Source organism: Oncorhynchus masou, chromosome 5 (genome assembly GCF_036934945.1).
Source record: "Oncorhynchus masou masou isolate Uvic2021 chromosome 5, UVic_Omas_1.1, whole genome shotgun sequence".
Classification (NCBI taxonomy): Eukaryota; Metazoa; Chordata; class Actinopteri; order Salmoniformes; family Salmonidae; genus Oncorhynchus; species Oncorhynchus masou.
This window is the reverse complement of record NC_088216.1, coordinates 84,955,542-84,974,825: the sequence shown is the minus strand read 5'-3', so window position 1 is coordinate 84,974,825 and position 19,284 is coordinate 84,955,542. Positions and strand designations below refer to the sequence as shown.

Sequence of the window (19,284 nt, the reverse complement as noted above, 5' to 3'; positions counted from 1 at the left end):
GGACTTAAATTGACCTTTGTGGACGATGTCACCTGCCGCCGCTGCTGCATCTGTAGGTGTAATGGTGCGTGATCTCTGATGTTAAGGAAATCTCGCGTTTTTTGCTCGCCTGAGTTCGAATGTGTCAGGCTAAAACTGCAGAGCATACTATTTACCAAGGCCCCTTTTTCCGATTAAAAAGTAAGACCTTTCCTACACAAGTCTCAGTAGTTGATATTCTGGCTTTACCTTATGAAGGTGTGTTATGGGCTTTGATGAATACATGTAGTTCAACCGCTGAAAACTCCCACTTTCTATACCGACAGATTTTCTCTTGCGTGTTTTCAGTACATTTTATCTTTACTAATGCAAATTTTGTTGCCAGACATTTGAGAGAACAGGTTCAGAAAATAAAGATTGATTAAAGAAATCCATCTAAATATATGCATATTCATCTGTTTAAATCAAATCAAATTTTATTTGTCACATACACATGGTTAGCAGATGTTAATGCGAGTGTAGCGAAATGCTTGTGCTTCTAGTTCCGACAATGCAGTAATAACCAACAAGTAATCTAACTAACAATTCCTAAACTACTGTCTTATACACAGTGTAAGGGGATAAAGAATATGTACATAAGGATATATGAATGAGTGATGGTACAGAGCAGCATAGGCAAGATACAGTAGATGGTATCGAGTACAGTATATACATGTGAGATGAGTATGTAAACAAAGTGGCATAGTTAAAGTGGCTAGTGATACATGTATTACATAAGGATGCAGTCGATGATATAGAGTACAGTATATAGGTATGCATATGAGATGAATAATGTAGGGTAAGTAACATTATATAAGGTAGCATTGTTTAAAGTGGCTAGTGATATATTTACAACATTTCCCATCAATTCCCATTATTAAAGTGGCTGGAGTTGAGTCAGTGTCAGTGTGTTGGCAGCAGCCACTCAATGTTAGTGGTGGCTGTTTAACAGTCTGATGGCCTTGAGATAGAAGCTGTTTTTCAGTCTCTCGGTCCCAGCTTTGATGCACCTGTACTGACCTCGCCTTCTGGATGATAGCGGGGTGAACAGGCAGTGGCTCGGGTGGTAGATGTCCTTGATGATCTTTATGGCCTTCCTGTAACATCGGGTGGTGTAGGTGTCCTGGAGGGCAGGTAGTTTGCCCCCGATGATGCGTTGTGCAGACCTCACTACCCTCTGGAGAGCCTTACGGTTGAGGGCGGAGCAGTTGCCGTACCAGGCGGTGATACAGCCCGCCAGGATGCTCTCGATTGTGCCTCTGTAGAAGTTTGTGAGTGCTTTTGGTGACAAGCCGAATTTCTTCAGCCTCCTGAGGTTGAAGAGGCGCTGTTCAACAATTTGAAAGTTGTAAAAAAAAAAAAAAGTACTCCATCCTGTATTTACACTCATTTGGGGGTCAGGGAAAGTATGTTTGAATTATAACTGGTTTGGAAAGAATTTACAGACAATTTATTGAATCAAAATAGTGGTTTGTATTCGTTTTGAGAATTGCCACATTCAGTTCTTATATTCCATGGTAATGTTGGAAGGTGTACACAGAATTTGAGTAGTAGGCTAATACCGTCCCCTGTTGCCTGCTCTAACCAGAACTGTGACGACAGCCAATTCGGGCTCAAACCTTTCGTGCTTGGTCTGCACTCCGTTCCGTGACGATTTTATTTAACTTGTCCCATTTTTCCGGTGGGTGCAGCAACACCCTTAACACCCAGAACCGTGGGACATGGAGATGCTATCTGTATTTTTTTTTAAATCTCCACCCTGAATGAATAGCAGGTGATTAGCATGCTATTCTCATGTATAAGTTCAAGGTCAAAATACTCGAGAGAGAGAGAGAGAGAGAGAGAGGTGTATAAAAAGAGAACGTTTCATTTACATTTGCTTAACTCCATATGACTACCAGCAATGTCCCCTGTGCAACTATAGAGGTGACCTTTTATTCCACACACAGAAAGGTGTTAAGGCCCTCCATCGCTATCTCTTTGGCAAATCAGACCATAACTCTGTCCTGCTTCCTTCTTTACAAGCAAAAATTTAAACAGGAAGTAGTAGTGACACGCTCAATGCGGTCCGATGAAGCGGATGCTAAGCAACAACACTGTTTCACTGGCACAGATTGGAAGTTTACATATACCTTAGCCAAATACATTTAAACTCTTTTTTTTTTCAATTCCTGACATTAAATCCGAGTAAAAATGTCCTGTTTTAGGTCAGTTAGGATCAACACTTTATCTTAAGAATGTGAAATGTCAGAATAATAGTAGAGTGATTTATTTCAGCTTTTATTTCATCACATTCCCAGTGGGTCAGAAGTTTACATGCACTCAATTAGTATTTGGTAGCATTGCCTTTAACTTGTTTAACTTGGGTCAAATATTTCAGGTAGCCTTCCACAAGCTTCCAACAATAAGTTGGGCTAATTTTGTCCCATTCCTCCTGACTGCTGGGAAAACTGAGTCAGGTTTGTAGCCCTCCTTGCTCACACACTTTTTCAGTTCTGCCGACACATTTTCTAAGGGATTGAGGTCAGGGCTTTGTGATGGCCACTCCGATACCTCGACTTTGTTGTCCTTAAGCCATTTTGCCACAGCTTTGGATGTTTGCTTAGGGTCATTGTCCATTTGGAAGACCCATTTGAGATCAAGCTTTAACTTCCTGACTGATGTCTTGATGTTGCTTCAATATATCCACATAATTCTCCGTCCTCATGATGCCATCTATTTTGTGAAGTGCACCAGTCCCTCGTGCAGCAAAGCATCCCCACAACATGATGCTGCCACCCCCGTGCTTCACGGTTGGGATGGTGTTCTTCTGCTTTCAATCCTCCCCCTTTTTCCTCCAAACAAAATAATGGTCATTATGGCCAAACAGTTCTATTTTTGTTTCATCAGACCAGAGGATATTTCTCCAAAAAGTCGATCTGTGTTCCCATGTACAGTTGCTAAGGGCAGTCTGGCTGTCTTATGGCGGTTTTGGAGCAGTGGCTTCTTCCTTGCTGAGCGGCCTTTCAGGTTATGTTGATATAGGACTCGTTTTACTGTGGATATAGATACTTTTGTACCTGTTTCCTCCAGCATCTTCACAAGGTCCTTTGCTTCTGTTCTGGGATTGATTTGCACATTTCGCACCAAAGTACGTTCATCTCTAGGAGACAGAACGTGTCTCCTTCCTGAGCGGTATGACGGCTGCGTGGTCCCATGGTGTTTATACTTGCGTACTATTGTTTGCACAGATGAACGTGGTACCTTCATGCATTTATAAATTGCTCCCAAGGATGTACCAGACTTGTGGAGGTCTACCATTTTTTTCTGAGGTCTTGGCTGATTTCTTTTGATTTTCCTATGATGTCAAGCAAAGAGGCACTGAGTTTGAAGGTAGGCCTTGAAATACACTGCTCAAAAAAATAAAGGGAACACTAAAATAACACATCCTAGATCTGAATTCATGAAATATTCTTATTAAATACTTTTTTCTTTACATAGTTGAATGTGCTGACAACAAAATCACACAAAAATTATCAATGGAAATCAAATTTATCAACCCATGGAGGACTGGATTTGGAGTCACACTCAAAATTAAAGTTGAAAACCACACTACAGGCTGATCCAACTTTGATGTAATGTCCTTACAACAAGCCAAAAGGAGGCTCAGTAGTGTGTGTGGCCTCCACATGCCTGTATGACCTCCCTACAACGCCTGGGCATGCTCCTGATGAGGTGGCGGATGGTCTCCTAAGGGATCTCCTCCCAGACCTGGACTAAAGCATCCGCCAACTCCTGGACAGTCTGTGGAGCGAGACATGATGTCCCAGATGTGCTCAATTGGATTCAGGTCTGGGGAACAGGCGGGCCAGTCCATAGCATCAATGCCTTCCTCTTGCAGGAAATGCTGACACACTCCAGCCACATGAGGTCTAGCATTGTCTTGCATTAGGAGGAACCCAGGTCCAACCGCACCAGCATATGGTCTCACAAGGGGTCTGAGGATCTCATCTCGGTACCTAATGGCAGTCAGGCCACCTCTGGCGAGCACATGGAGGGCTGTGTGGCCCCCCAAAGAAATGCCACCCCACACCATGACTGACCCACCGCCAAACCGGTCATGCTGGAGGATGTTGCAGGCAGCAGAACGTTCTCCATGGCGTCTCCAGACTCTGTCATATCTGTCACATGTGCTCAGTGTGAACCTGCTTTCATCTGTGAAGAGCACAGGGCGCTAGTGGCGAATTTGCCAATCTTGGTATTCTCTGGCAAATGCAAACGTCCTGCACGGTGTTGGGCTGTAAGCACAACCCCCATCTGTGGACGTCGGGCCCTCAGACCACCCTCATGGAGTCTGTTTCTGACCGTTTGAGCAGACACATGCACATTTGAGCTAGTTAGCAACTAATTTTTTCTTCTTCTATTTTGCATGTTTGCTAAACCTTCCCCTAAACTTAACCCTTCTCCTAACCTTAACCTTTTAGCTAACCCTTATCCTAAACCTTTAACCTAACTCCTAACCTTAACCCCTAGAGCTAGCTAATGTTAGCATTAGCCACCTAGCCAACGTTAGAATTAGCCACCTAGCTAACATTAGCTACAACAAATTTGTGAATGTCCGGTCATGGTATGATATGATATATTTTACGAAATGTAATTTGTAACATTGTAGGAATTGCACTTTCGTAACATATCATACCATGATGGACACCCACAAGTTAATACAAAACATAACATGTCATACTAAATAGGGTGTCTAAAAAAGAATAATACGATATGCTCTGAGACCAGGTTGCATCTCTACAGCTCTTTTATCAGAAAGCCCAATTGTGGGGGTGTGGGGTACAATTGGTAGAATACGTAAAGGCCTGTTCTTCTAGTTTAAATTAATCACTGCATCCGTGCTATCATTTACACGAAAGAATGTGACTGTCAACATTTAATTCAGACGAGAGGGTTTACCTCTGAAGTTTCATTGTTTACATTATGTGACTTACTCTGACCGGTGCTTATGCCCGCACATACAGGCGTTGTCATATGCCGCGTTCAAGACAACTCGGAAATGTCCGACTTGCACACTCGTTGAAGAAATGGTGCCGGAGTTTCCCATTTGGAAAATATCAGAATAGACCAATAACGTACATACATTTTTAACTCGGAGATACCGAGTTTCCGAGTTGTATTGAAAGCACCATAGTGGCAGCATCTGTCAGTGCGAGCCTGTCTCCACACACACATAGCGCTGAGAGAGATGCAGATAATCGTGAACCGGAGCATCCAAGTTCAGACGCTTATCACGCTTAGCGTTTTTCTCAACCAGCCAGTATGCGATGAGGTGCGTCCTCTCCGCCCGCTACAGCTGAAAAACAACGAGCAACAACAGTTCTAAATAGTGTGGAATTGTTTTCGCTGCAGTCATGGCAGGCCTGCTTCGCCCGCTTTTATTCGGTAAGTCTTGTTTTTATTATGGCAGGTCTGCGCCGCTACTGTAGTCTAGTTACTGTTATTGGTGTCGCATGATAGCCCAAATCCACGTAAACTACGCGCTAAGTCTCTTTCAATTGAATATTGCTTGGTTGTTGAAACATTGATACAAAAAATTGTATAATTTGTAATTGTTTAAATGATGGTTATTCGTGTTTTCTAACAGGATCATCTTCCTACTATGAATTATCAACAAAAGCTCAATATGTCTCACTGAGTGTGTTTCTGCAGCGATCATAAATCACACGCCGTGTTTTCTAATGCAATATTCACAGATGCATAACATTGTCATCATAAGTCTGTTGCCCAACAAAGGAGGGCCTGTATGTATCCAAAGAAAATCCATGTAGTTATGCTCTGTCATATCTCCTACTTGAAAAGAAGAGAATGTTGAATGTGACTCATTGTGAGGCTCATTATAAAAGTGGACCCATTGATTGGCGCAGTAGTGAATTCAATTAGACCTGTGTTTAAACATGAAACCAGCGTGTTTTAAAATATATGATTGTTTTTCTTTTTGTTAATCTGACATCATGAGATTATTCAGATTTAAAATAGATGTCAAAACAATAAATATGATAGTTTACAGTACAGTACCAACGTTTTCCTGTTCCCGTGTAGTACACAGCCGAGACAAAGAGGTCTGTCTGTCCTCAGACAGTTGAGAAGCAACGCCAAACTCACGAGGAGCTGGATTGTTTAGATGTAGAATTGATTATCTAAGGAAAACCAGTTATATGTAGGCTGTAATGAAGTTCCTACAGGCTAGTCATTATACTGGACACAACGAGCACAGCACAGTCGAACCTGGTTGGAGATTATCCCGTTAATAGAGAGCACACACATTTATCTTGACAGTCAGTGGAGCACGTGTTTTCCTTCTGAGTTAAGTGGCTTTACCACTCAACCCCCTCAACCCATAGTTTAATTGTAGTGACACTGTACCTGACAGATATTGATTGCATTGAACATTGTAAACCATCACAACAGAGGCCACTAATTAGTGTTGCCACTCAGTGCTATAGCCAACTCCTTGTATTGTATGGTTCAATGAAAACGGTAGTCAGAGGAGACTCCATATGGTTCAATGAAAACGGTAGTCAGAGGAGGCTCCTTATGGTTCAATGAAAACGGTAGTCAGAGGAGTCTCCTTATGGTTCAATGAAAACGGTAGTCAGAGGATTCTCCTTATGGTTCAATGAACATGGTAGTCAGAGGAGACTCCTTATGGTTCAATGAAAATGGTAGTCAGAGGATTCTCCTTATGGTTCAATGAAAACGGTAGTCAGAGGAGTCTCCTTATGGTTCAATGAAAACGGTAGTCAGAGGATTCTCCTTATGGTTCAATGAAAACGGTAGTCAGAGGATTCTCCTTATGGTTCAATGAAAACGGCAGTCAGAGGATTCTCCTTATGGTTCAATGAAAACGGCAGTCAGAGGATTCTCCTTATGGTTCAATGAAACCAGGCTACACCCTTTTTCTATATCCTTTCACCACATCCAGACTCAGGGAAATCATTTGCCAACTTCATCATTTTTTTAATGAGGGGATTGTATTATTTTCTGTCCTATTTCCATAACAGCCAATGAGAATATTACCTTGTCGCTCTATTGGTCCAGTGCTGACATTTACAGTAGTGCTGACATTTACAGTAGTGCTGACATTTACAGTAGTGCTGACATCTGTTTTAAGCACTATGCAGGTGCAGAAGAACAAGGACAGCACTTCGGTACAGTAGCCTATAGGCTTTTCTGAAACTCCCTCCCTCCACTGGCTCTGTGAAATGTGTTTACTTCAACACAATGCTTTCCACTGCACTGGCTGGCTGGCTGGCTGGCTGGCTGGCTGGCTGGCTGGCTGGTGACATCAGGAAGGATTCAATATCCAAAACCGTGATTGTTTCTCAGTGACTATATTCTCAATGATTATTTTCTTATTACATTTGGAAAGTATTCAGGTCCTCTGACTTTCACCACATATTTTCGTTACGTAAACAGCCATATTCTTAAATGGATTCAATTGTTTTGTTCCTCATCAATCTACACACAATACCCCACAATGACACAGCAAAAACAGGTTTGAGATTTTAGCAATAGTATAAATAAATAAATAAAATATAAATATTACATTTACATAAGTATTCAGACCTTTTACTCAGTACTTTGTCGAAGCACCTTTGGTAGTGATTACAGCCTTGAATGTTCTTGGGTATGATGCTACAAGCTTGGCACACCTGAATTTGGGGAGGTTCTCCCAATCTTCTCTGTAGAGCCTCTCAAGGTCTGTCAGGTTGGATGGGAAGCATCACTGTACAGCTATTTTCAGGTCTCTCCAGAGACGTTAGTTCGGTTTCAAGTCCGGGGTCTGGCTGGGCCACTCAAGGTCATTCTGAAACTTGTCCAGAAGCCACTCCTGCGTTGTCTTGGCTGTGTGTTTGAGGTCGTTGTCCTGTTGGAAGGGTGAACCTTCACCCCAGTCTGAGGTCCTGAATGTTCTGGAGCAGGTTTTCATCAAGGATCTCTCTGTACTTTGTTCCGTTTATCTTTCCCTCGATCCTGACTAGTCTCCCAGTCCCTGCCACTGAAAAAACATTCCCACAGCATGGTGCTGCCACCACCATGCTTCACCATAGGGATTGTGCCAGGTTTCCTCCAGATGTGATGCTTTGGCATTCAGGCCAAAGAGTTCAATCTTGGTTTCATCACACCAGAGAATCTTGTTTCTCATGGTCTGAGAGTCTTTAGGTGTCTTTTGGCAAACTCCAAGCGGGATGTCATGAGCCTTTTACTGAGGAGTGGCTTCTGTATGGCCACTCTACCATAATGGCCTGATTGGTGGAGTGCTGCAGAGATGGTTGTCCTTCTGGAAGGTTCTCCCATCTCCACAGAGGAACTTTAGAGCTCTGTCAGAGTGACCATCGGGTTCTTGGTCACCATTAAAGGTCCCCTAGAACACAGTGGCCTCCATCATTCTTAAATGGAAGAAGTTCCTAGAGCTCCCCGCCCAGTCAAACTGAGCAATCAGGGGAGAAGAGTCTTGGTGGTTCCAAACTTCTTCCATCTAAGAATGATGGAGGCCACTGTGTTCTAGGGGACCTTCAATGATGCAGAAATGCTTTGGTACCCTTCCCCAGATCTGTACCTCGACACAATCCTGTCTCGGAGCTCTACGGACAATTCCTTCGACTTCCTGGCTTGGTTTTTGCTCTGACATGCACTGTCAACTGTGGGACATTATATAGACAGGTGTGTGCCTTTCCAAAACATGTCCAATCAATTTACCACAGGTGGACTCCACTCAAGTTACAGAAACATCTCAAGGATGGTCAATGGAAACAGGATGCACCTGAGCTAAATTGCAAGTCTCTTAGCAAAGGGTCTGAATACTTATGGTATTTTTGTTTAAAAAAAAACCTGTTTGTCTTTGTCATTATGGGGTATTGTGATGTCATTATGGGGTATTGTGATGTCATTATGGGGTATTGTGATGACATTAAGGGCTATTGTGATGTCATTATGGGGTATTGTGATCTCATTATGGGGTATTGTGATCTCATTATGGGGTATTGTGATCTCATTATGGGGTATTGTGATCTCATTATGGGGTATTGTGATCTCATTATGGGGTATTGTGATCTCATTATGGGGTATTGTGATCTCATTATGGGGTTTGTGTGTAGATTGATGAGGAAAAACATGTAATCAATTTTAGAAGGAGTCTAAATACTTTCCGAATGCCCTGAATACACATATAAACCTGCTAATCTCAGCCTGTTCACTTTCAACAGTTTTCTGCTGTGAGAAATGTACACTATAGGCAGCCAGAGAACTGGCACTATGCATTTCACTACTACCCACAGCTAAAGCTACCTGGCTGCCTACACAGTGCTGCAAAGTCAACCTCCCTCTGTCTGTAGCCCTGCCATCCTCCTACAGGACACAGCAGCATCCTGGAACCCATTCAAAGCAGGTAGAATAGTCATTAATCATACTATTGACCCTCATGAATGTACTTAGCAGGACAGGTAAGTGATTGATCACTGATGTGTAATGATATGGATATAAGGAGATAGAGAGCACTCTATAGAGATGAAGTAGCTGAAGCACTTGTGTGAATCACACACACAGAGTTTATACTACTGGTCAAAGGTTTTAGAACACCTACTCATTCAAGGGTTTTTCTTTATTTTTTAAAACTATTTTCTACATTGTACAATAATAGTGAAGACATAAGAACTATGATATAACACATATGGAATCATGTAGTAACCAAAAAAAGTGTTAAACAAATGAGATTCTTCAAATAGCCACCCTTTGCCTTGATGACAGCTTTGCACACTCCTGGCATTCTGTCAACCAGCTTCACGAGGTAGTCACCTGGAATGCATTTCAATTAACAGGTGTGCCTTCTTAAAAGTTAATTTGTGGAATTTCTTTCCTTCTTATTACGTTTGAGCCAATCAGTTTGGTTGTGACAATGTAGGGGGGTATATAGAAGATAGCCCCACTTGGTCCAAGACCCAAGTCCATATTATGGCAAGAACAGCTCAAATAACCAAAGAGAAACGACAGCCCATCATTACTTGAAGACATGAAGGTCAGTTTATCTGGAAAATGTAAAGAACTTTGAAAGTTTCTTCAAGTGCAGTTGCAAAAACCATCAGGCGCTGTGATGAAACTGGATCTCATGAGGACCGCCACAGGAAAGGAAGACTCAGAGTTACCTCTGCTGCAGAGGATAAGTTCATTAGAGTTACCAGCCGCAGAAATTGCAGCACAAATAAATTCTTCATAGAGTTTAAGTAACAGGCACATCTCAACATCAACTGTTCAGAAGAGACTGTGTGAATCAGGCCTTCATGGTTGAATTGCTGCAAAGAAACCACTACTAATGGACACCAATAAGAAGAAGAGACTTGATTGGGCCAAGAAACACGACCAATGGACATTAGACCGGTGGAAATTTGCCCTTTTAGTCCGGAGTCCAAATTGGAGATGTTTGGTTCCAACTGCCGTGTCTTTGTTAGACGCTGTGTGGGTGAACGGATGATCTCTGCATGTTTATTTCCCACTGTAAAGCATGGAGGAGGAGGTGTTATGATGTGGGTGTGCTTTGCTAGTGACACTGTCTGTGATTTGTTTAGAATTCAAGGCGCACTTAACCAGCATGGCTACTACAGCATTCTGCAGTGATACACCATCCCATCAGGTTTGGGCTTAGTGGAACTATCATTTGTTTTTCAACAGGACAATGACCCTACCCACCTCCAGGCTGTGTAAGGGCTATTTGACCAAGAAGGAGAGTGATGGAGTGCTGCATCAGATGACCTGGCCTCCACAATCAACCAACTTCAATCAAATTGAGATGGTTTGGGATGAGTCGGAACGTAGAGTGAAGGAAAAGCAGCCAACAAGTGCTCAGCATATGTGGGAACTCCTTCAAGACTGTTGGAAAAGCATTACAGGTGAAGCTGGTTGAGAGAATGCCAAGAGTGTGCAAAGCTGTCATCGAGGCAAAGGGTGGCTATTTGAAGAATCTCAAATATAAAATATATTTTGATTTGTTTAACATGTTTTCTTTGATTCCTACATGATTCCATATGTGTTATTTCATAGTTTTGATGTCTCCACTATTATTGTACAATGTAGAAAATAGTTTAATAAAAATAAAGAATAACCCTTGAATGAGTCGGTGTTCTAAAACCTTTGACCTGTAGTGTTTGTACCTGCGCTTTGGCTAAAGATAATTATGAAGAGTCATCCAGTCAATGTCCAGTGTGGTGTGTTGCAGTGATTGAGTGCCCATGTGAAGGGTTACGGTCATCATAATATCTACCCTTAAAGCTCCCTATCTGCCAATGCAGTGCTGCAAAGTCCACTAACCTCTGTCTGCTGCCCATTCTCCTATCATCCCAGCAGCATATTGGACAGTATTCTCGGCAGGTTGAATAACCATTCATCATGGTATTGACCCCTATCAGATGTACCCTTGTGTCACCCTTCTGATTGGGTAGAAGAAGGAGATAGAAGACGACAGTGGAAGTCCTGAGAGAACTCTTCAGAACAATCGGCTATACACCATTGGCTAAAGATGCATATGACTTGGGTTAAAGATGAAGAATCACACAATCAATGTCAAGTCCAATGGGATGCAGGGATTGTGAAGGATGTGAATGATGTACAATGGGATGCAGTGAAGGACGTGAAGGATGTGAATAATGTCCAATGGGATGCAGTAAAGGATGTGAATAATGTCCAATGGGATGCAGGGATTGTGAAGGATGTGAATGATGTCCAATGGGATACAGTGAAGGATGTGAATAATGTCCAATGGGATGCAGGGATTGTGCAGGATGTGAATGATGTCCAATGGGATGCAGTGAAGGATGTGAATAATGTCCAATGGGATGCAGGGATTGTGAGTGAGTGCACATACAGCAGCATCCTGGAAACTATTGAGAGCAGAGAATAATAGTCTTTAATCAATATATTGACCCCCATGAAGAAGACGACGTTGGAAATCCTGAGATAGAGATAACAAAGTAGCTGACACACACACACACACACACACACACACACACACACACACACACACACACACACACACACACACACACACACACACACACACACACACACACACACACACACACACACACACACTGCCCAGTGTGGTGCAGTGCCTGTGAGTGCAGTACACATTTGAAGGACGTGGTTCCTTAGGTCCTGACCAGATGGTTAAGACCTCTTGGAGCACCAATCCCTTTAGCGGGATAATTTTCGTCAACATCCGGTGAATTGCAGAGCACCAATTCAATTTAAATAACTAAAAATATTAAATTTTCATGAAATCTCAAATGCAATATACCAAAACACAGTTTAGCTTGTTGTTAATCCACCTGGCATGTCAGATTTCAAAAAAGCTTTACGGTGAAAGCAAACCATGCGATTATGTGAGGACAGCTCTCAGGAGACAAAACATTACAAACAGCTAGCAGCAAAGTAGATTGGTCACAAAAGTCAGAAAATAAATTAAATTAATCACTTACCTTTGATGATCTTCATATTTTTGCACTCACAAGACTCCCAGTTATACAATAAATGTGTGTTTTGTTCCATAAAGATTCTCTTTATATCCAAAAACCTCCATTTGGTTGGCACGTTTTGTTGAGTAATCCACAGGCTCGCTCATTTTTCAGAGTAAAAGCTTGAAACTATGTCTAAAGACTGTTCACACCCTGTGTAAGCCATAGGGAAAGGAATCTGGTTGATATCCCTTTAGATGGAGGATAGGCTTGCAATGGAACAGAGTAGTTTCAGAGAAACAGCACTTCCTGGTTGGATTTTCCTCAGGTTTTCGCCTGCAATATCAGTTCTGTTATACTCACAGACAATATTTTGACAGTTTTGGAACCTATAGAGCGTTTTCTATCCTAATCTATCAATTATATGCATATTCTAGCTTCTGGGCCTGAGAAATAGGCAGTTTACTTTAGGAACGTTTTTTTTATCCAAACATCAAAATACTAGCTTCACGAGGTTTTAACAACATTGCCCCTTCCAGAGCTCAGCAGGAGAGCAAAGAACCAAATGATTTCCCAGCAAAGGGCTGCTACATAACACAAGGAGTAACAGTAGCTACACAGGAAGTTGGCCTGCAACAGAGAGATGTCAGGGAAGGAAATCATTCGATTTACTGTGGAATCAATATTTATCACAATCTGGGATCCTCCATAGATTCTGTTCCAAGTCAAATGAACAGTTTTCTGGTATCTGTTTGGTATGACTTATTAGTGTCTTGTTGTTGTTGTTGTTGTTGTTGCTCTTGTTGTTGTTGTTGCTCTTGTTGTTGTTGTGTGAGTATGAATTATAATGGTCAGTAGTACTTAGCCTTTCTATCTGTCATGGGTCAATGAAGTGGCATTCAAAGTAAAGTTTTGTCTCAGTCCTGGGTGATGTCCTAGTCTTGACCTTGAAGCTAGATGTAGAATACATATGTCCTAGTCTTGTCCTTGAAGCTTGATGTAGAATACATATGTCCTAGTCTTGTCCTTGAAGCTAGATGTAGAATACATATGTCCTAGTCTTGTCCTTGAAGCTAGATGTAGAATACATATGTCCTAGTCTTGTCCTTGAAGCTAGATGTAGAATACATATATCCTAGTCTTGTCCTTGAAGCTAGATGTAGAATACATATATCCTAGTCTTGTCCTTGAAGCTAGATGTAGAATACATTATTGCGTCAGCCCCTTGGTGAAAAAGGGCCTCTTTTCCAAATGGCAATCTTTTCCCTATGGGCCCTGCTCAAAAGTAGTGCACTGTATAGGTAATTGAGGTGTCATTGGGACGTACCCAAGGTTAGACGCAGACAGCCATGTGGAAACTCAGAGAGTACACAACCAGACCAGTACTATAATAGTTGGCCAGTATGTGGTTCAGTGAAACACTGTGATTCCTTACATTGCCTGAGACATGCTGGAAGATTTGTGTTAGCTCCCTGAGCTTCAGCCTTTAGCTCGGCGCGCTAACACAGCCTCATGGTTGAGACACAGGTTCAAACCCAGTTAGTCACACCAAAAGTTCTGGGGACTCAGAGGAGGATCTTAATTTGATCAGCCTGTTGCAGGATAACTTTCCGGCAATGCAGAAAATGTAAAACGGACGACGCTGGACCAATTGTGCGCCTCCTCATGGGTCTCCTGGTCACGCACGGCTGTGACACAGCCTGGGATTGAACCCAGGTCGGGGTAGTGACACCTCAAGCACTACAATGGAATGCCTTAGACCGCTGCGACACTCGGAAGGCCTATGACTGACCTCTCTATGGAAAGATAAGACTCAATAAGATAATAGTGTTCTCCGTTCTGCTCTACGAGTTTGTAAGTTAACCCATGTGAATGAACGGAAGTCTGGATTTAGTTTCGTGCTAACAAATATAAGGGGTTAAATATGTGTCCAAAAAAACCCACAAATATTTTGTGAGCTTTCTCATATCTCCTAGATATAGGACAGCCACTTATTACAAAACCCTCATTCCTTATGATAGATTTTTGGACTGTCTTTTTTGGCATTTATGAATGTGTTATTTAATGTGTTTCTATGGGCTATAGTAGTAAAGGCCAAATTCAATTTTATCAAATAATTGTTTTATATATTTTTTTTATAGCTAAAGGGGGCCTAAAAATCTAAATCAAAATAGCTAAATGATTCATGGTATGACCATCTTAAAACAATTCCATTTGTTAGCTTTTCGAGGTTAAAAGGTTTCTGAAGTTTATAATTTCCACTTTGAAGCGGCCAGTGGCCCCAAACAACAGGGATGTTTGTAGAGCAGACAGACAGACAGACAGACAGACAGACAGACAGACAGACAGACAGACAGACAGACAGACAGACAGATAGACAGAGCCAACCCAGGAAGAGAACAGGGATGTGTTTGTAGAGCAGACAGACAGACAGACAGAGCCAACCCAGGAAGAGAACAGAGATGTGTATGAGTTTGAATCAGTGATAGAAGCCATGCCAGCTGTAAAGGTGTGTCCTTATCTAACGACAAGCCTCTGTGACTCTGCATAAAGAAAGCCACAGCCTGGAAAGTGTGTTTTGGGAATAAGGAACAGCCTAAACCTCTGTCTTGGTGATGCTTTCTGCCATGTAGCTGTGACCTCACTGTCCTGGTCAAAGAGGAGCCAGACTTACTTATCTACAGTAACTGCAAGGCTCTGTGACTCAGCATTTAGAAAGCCATGGCTAGGATGGGAAATGTATTTTGAGAACAAGGAATAAATCTCAGTCTTCTTTTCATGTGGTTGGTGACGGAGCCACAGGGGAGCTTATAGCCCAGGGTGAGCTCATAGTTCAACATGTTCAAACAGTGTGGATTTGTTGGAGGAAATTATAGTTGAAATGATTAATTATGTATACATTTAAATTAGAACTATTTATTTTCATACTATTATGTTATGGTATGAAAGGTATGGGTTCTTGGTTAAACTAGGACTGAAAATGTAGGTAAAATGAATGAATTGTCTGTACCTTGCGGGTTTAAGGGAGAGGGATGGCATATCTCTTTAGACAGATACAAATGTTTGTTTGATGTTCCATTAGTGGAGAAGAGATTGGAATGTTTGCTTTATGAGGGGAGTAGGAGACAATCTCCAGACCTGAAGACACTGTGCTATTGTCATGTCTTGTTATGTCTGTTCCTGTCCTTTCTCTTCACTCTGTCTCTCTCTGCTGGTCTTTTTAGGTTACCTTCTCTGTCTCTCATTCTTCAGCTGTTCTACATCTCCTCTAACTAGCTCATTCACTCTTTCACACCTGTTCTCTCTTCCCCCTCTGATTAGGTCTCTATTTCTCTCTCTGTTCCTGCTACTTTCAGTGTCTGATTCTTGTTTGTGTTTTTGATGCCAGAAGCAAGCTGTCGTCCCGTTTGCTTCCACCTTGTCCTATCCTGTCGGAGTCCGCCTGGCAGGTGCATCCTGCATTATACTGACGTTCTTTTGTTCCATTGACTACGTTGGAAGAGGATTTATGCCATTCCTGTTTTCATTAAAGAACTCTGTTTTCTGTTAAAACCGCTTTTGGGTCTTCACTCAAGTACATAACAGAAGAATCAGACCAAGAATGGACCCAGCGGCTCCGGACCCTTTTCACTCCGCCGTCGAGATCCAGGGAGCGATGCTAGGCAGACACGAGAGGAATTGTCTGCTGCTCGACATGCCGTTGAAACCCTGGCCGTCCAAGTCTCCGACCTCACAAGACAGGTTCACCAACTCCACCTCGATCCACCGCCCACTTCCAGGGTTTCCGAGTCTCCGGAGCCCAGGATCAACAACCCGCCGTGTTACTCTGGGGAGCCCACTGAGTGCCGCTCATTCCTCACTCAGTGTGATGTGGTGTTCTCTCTCCAGCCCAACACTTACTCCAGGAGCGCAGCCCGCACGCCTCGTCATTTCTCTCCTTACCGGACGGGCGCGTGAGTGGGCACGGCAATCTGGGAGGCGAGGGCTGAGTGTATTAACCAGTATCAGGACTTTAAGGAGGAGATGATACGGGTTTTTGACCGTTCTGTTTTTGGGGAGGAGGCTTCCAGGGCCCTGTCTTCCCTATGTCAGGGAATCGATCCATAACGGATTATTCTATTGAGTTTCGCACTCTCGCTGCCTCTAGTGACTGGAACGAGCCGGCTTTGCTCGCTCGTTTTCTGGAGGGTCTCCTCGTCGAGGTTAAGGATGAGATCCTCTCCCGGGAGGTTCCTTCCAGTCTGGACTCCTTAATAGCTCTCGCTATTCGCATAGAGCGACAGTTTGATCTTCGTCGCCGAGCTCGTGGAAGGGAGCTCGCGTTCTCCGTGCTCCCCTCTCCACATCACTGCCACCTGCCGCATCACTGCCACCCTCCTCCGCCGGCTCGGATGCTGAGCCTATGCAGCTGGGGGTATCCGCATCTCGGCCAAGGAGAAGGAACGGAGAATCACCAATCGCCTCTGTCTCTACTGCGGCTCCGCTGGTCATTTTGTCACCTCATGTCCAGTAAAAGCCAGAGCTCATCAGTAAGAGGAGGGCTACTGGTGAGCGCAACTACTCAGGCCTCTCCTTCTGGATCACGCACTACCTTTCGGTCCATCTCCGCTGGCCCGGTTCATCTGCTTCCTGCAGTGCCTTGATAGACTCTGGGGCGGAGGGCTGTTTTATGGACGAGACCTGGGCTCGGGGAACATGACATTCCTCTCAGACAGTTAGGGAGCCCACGGCCTTGTTCGCTTTAGATGGTAGTTCTCTCCCCAAGATTCAGCGTGAGACGCTGCCTTTAACCCTCACTGTCTCTGGTAATCATAGCGAAACCATTTCTTTTTTAATTTTTCGTTCACCTTTTACACCTGTTGTTTTGGGTCATCCCTGGCTAGTGCGCCATAACCCTTCTATTAATTGGTCTAGTAATACTATCCTATCCTGGAATGTTTCTTGTCATGTGACCTGTTTAATGTCTGCTATCCCTCCTGTTTCCTCTGTCTCTTCTTCACAGGAGGAGCCTGGCGATTTGACAGGGGTGCCGGAGGAGTATCACGATCTGCGCACGGTGTTCAGTCGTTCCAAGGCCACTTCTCTCCCTCCACACCGGTCGTATGACTGTAGTATTGATCTCCTTCCGGGAACTACTCCCCCCCGGGTAGATTATACTCTCTGTCGGCTCCCGAACGTAAGGCTCTCGAGGATTATTTGTCGGTTTCGCTCGACGCCGGTACCATAGTCTCCTCCTCCTCTCCCGCCGGAGCGGGGTTTTTTTGTTCAGAAGAAGGACGGGTCCCTGCGCCCATGCGTGGATTATCGAGGGCTGAATGACATAACAGTTAAGAATCGTTATCCGCTTCCTCTTATGTCTTCAGCCTTCGAGATCCTGCAGGGAGCCAGGTTTTCACCAAATTGGACCTTCGTAACGCCTACCATCTCGTGCGCATCAGGGGGGGACGAGTGGAAGCGGCGTTTAACACTCCGTTAGGGCACTTTGAATACCGGGTTCTTCCTTTCGGCCTCGTTAACGCTCCAGCTGTCTTTCAGGCACTAGTTAACGACGTCCTGAGAGACATGCTGAACATTTTTGTTTTCGTTTACATGGACGATATCCTGATTTTTTTCACCGTCTCTCTCGATTCATGTTCAGCACGTGCGACGCGTCCTCCAGCGCCTTTTGGAGAACTGTCTTTATGTGAAGGCTGAGAAGTGCACTTTTCATGCCGCCTCTGTCCCTTTTCTCGGTTCCGTTATTTCCGCTGAGGGCATTAAGATGGATCCCGCTAAGGTCCAGGCTGTCATTGATTGGCCCGTTCCTAAGTCACGCGTCGAGCTGCAGCGCTTTCTGGGCTTCGCTAATTTCTATCGTCGTTTCATCCGTAATTTCGGTCAGGTGGCAGCTCCCCTCACAGCCCTTACTTCTGTTAAGACGTGCTTTAAGTGGTCCGTTTCCGCCCAGGGAGCTTTTGATCTTCTTAAGAATCGTTTTACATCCGCACCTATTCTTGTTACACCTGACATCTCTAGTCAGTTTGTTGTTGAGGTTGACGCGTCAGAGGTGGGCGTGGGAGCCATTCTTTCTCAGCGCTCTCTCTGACGGCAAGGTCCATCCTTGCGCGTTTTTCTCTCATCGCTTATCGCCGTCAGAACGTAACTATGATGTTGGTAATCGCGAACTGCTCACCATCCGCTTAGCCCTAGGCGAATGGCGACAGTGGTTGGAGGGGCGACCGTTCCTTTTGTCGTTTGGACTGACCATAGGAACCTTGAGTACATCCGTTCAGCCAAACGACTTAATGCGCGTCAGGCTCGTTGGGCTCTGTTTTCGCTCGTTTCGAGTTTGTTATTTCTTATCGTCCGGGCTCAAAAAACACCAAGCCTGATGCTTTATCTCGTCTCTTCAGTTCTTCTGAGGTCTCCACCGACCCCGAGGGGATTCTCCCTGAAGGGCGTGTTGTCGGGTTGACTGTCTGGGGAATTGAGAGGCAGGTAAAGCAAGCACTCGCTCACACTCCGTCGCCGCGAGCTTGTCCTAGGAACCTTCTGTTCGTTCCCGTTCCTACTCGTCCGGCCGTTCTTCAGTGGGCCCACTCTGCCAAGTTAGCCGGCCACCCCGGCGTTCGGGTACGCTTCGCTTCCATTCGCCAGCGTTTCTGGTGGCCCACTCGGGAACGTGACGCGCGTCGATTTGTCGCCGCTTGTTCGGTCTGCGCGCAGACTAAATCAGGAACTCTCCTCCTGCCGGCCGTCTCAGACCGCTTCCCATTCCCTCTCGACCGTGGTCTCACAT

At 44.1% G+C, this 19,284-nt stretch overlaps 1 protein-coding gene across 1 annotated transcript in view; it reads left to right on the top strand.

Moving 5' to 3' along the window:
* Nucleotides 1–5,258: 5,258 nt before the first annotated feature.
* Nucleotides 5,259–19,284, top strand: part of LOC135528108 (podocalyxin-like protein 2) — a 48,986-nt gene continuing 34,960 nt past the window's right edge. Inside the window, exon 1 of the mRNA XM_064956928.1 lies at nucleotides 5,259–5,445. Within this exon, the coding sequence (XP_064813000.1) occupies nucleotides 5,415–5,445 (31 nt within the window). The 5' untranslated portion in view covers nucleotides 5,259–5,414. The remainder of the gene's footprint in view (nucleotides 5,446–19,284) is intronic.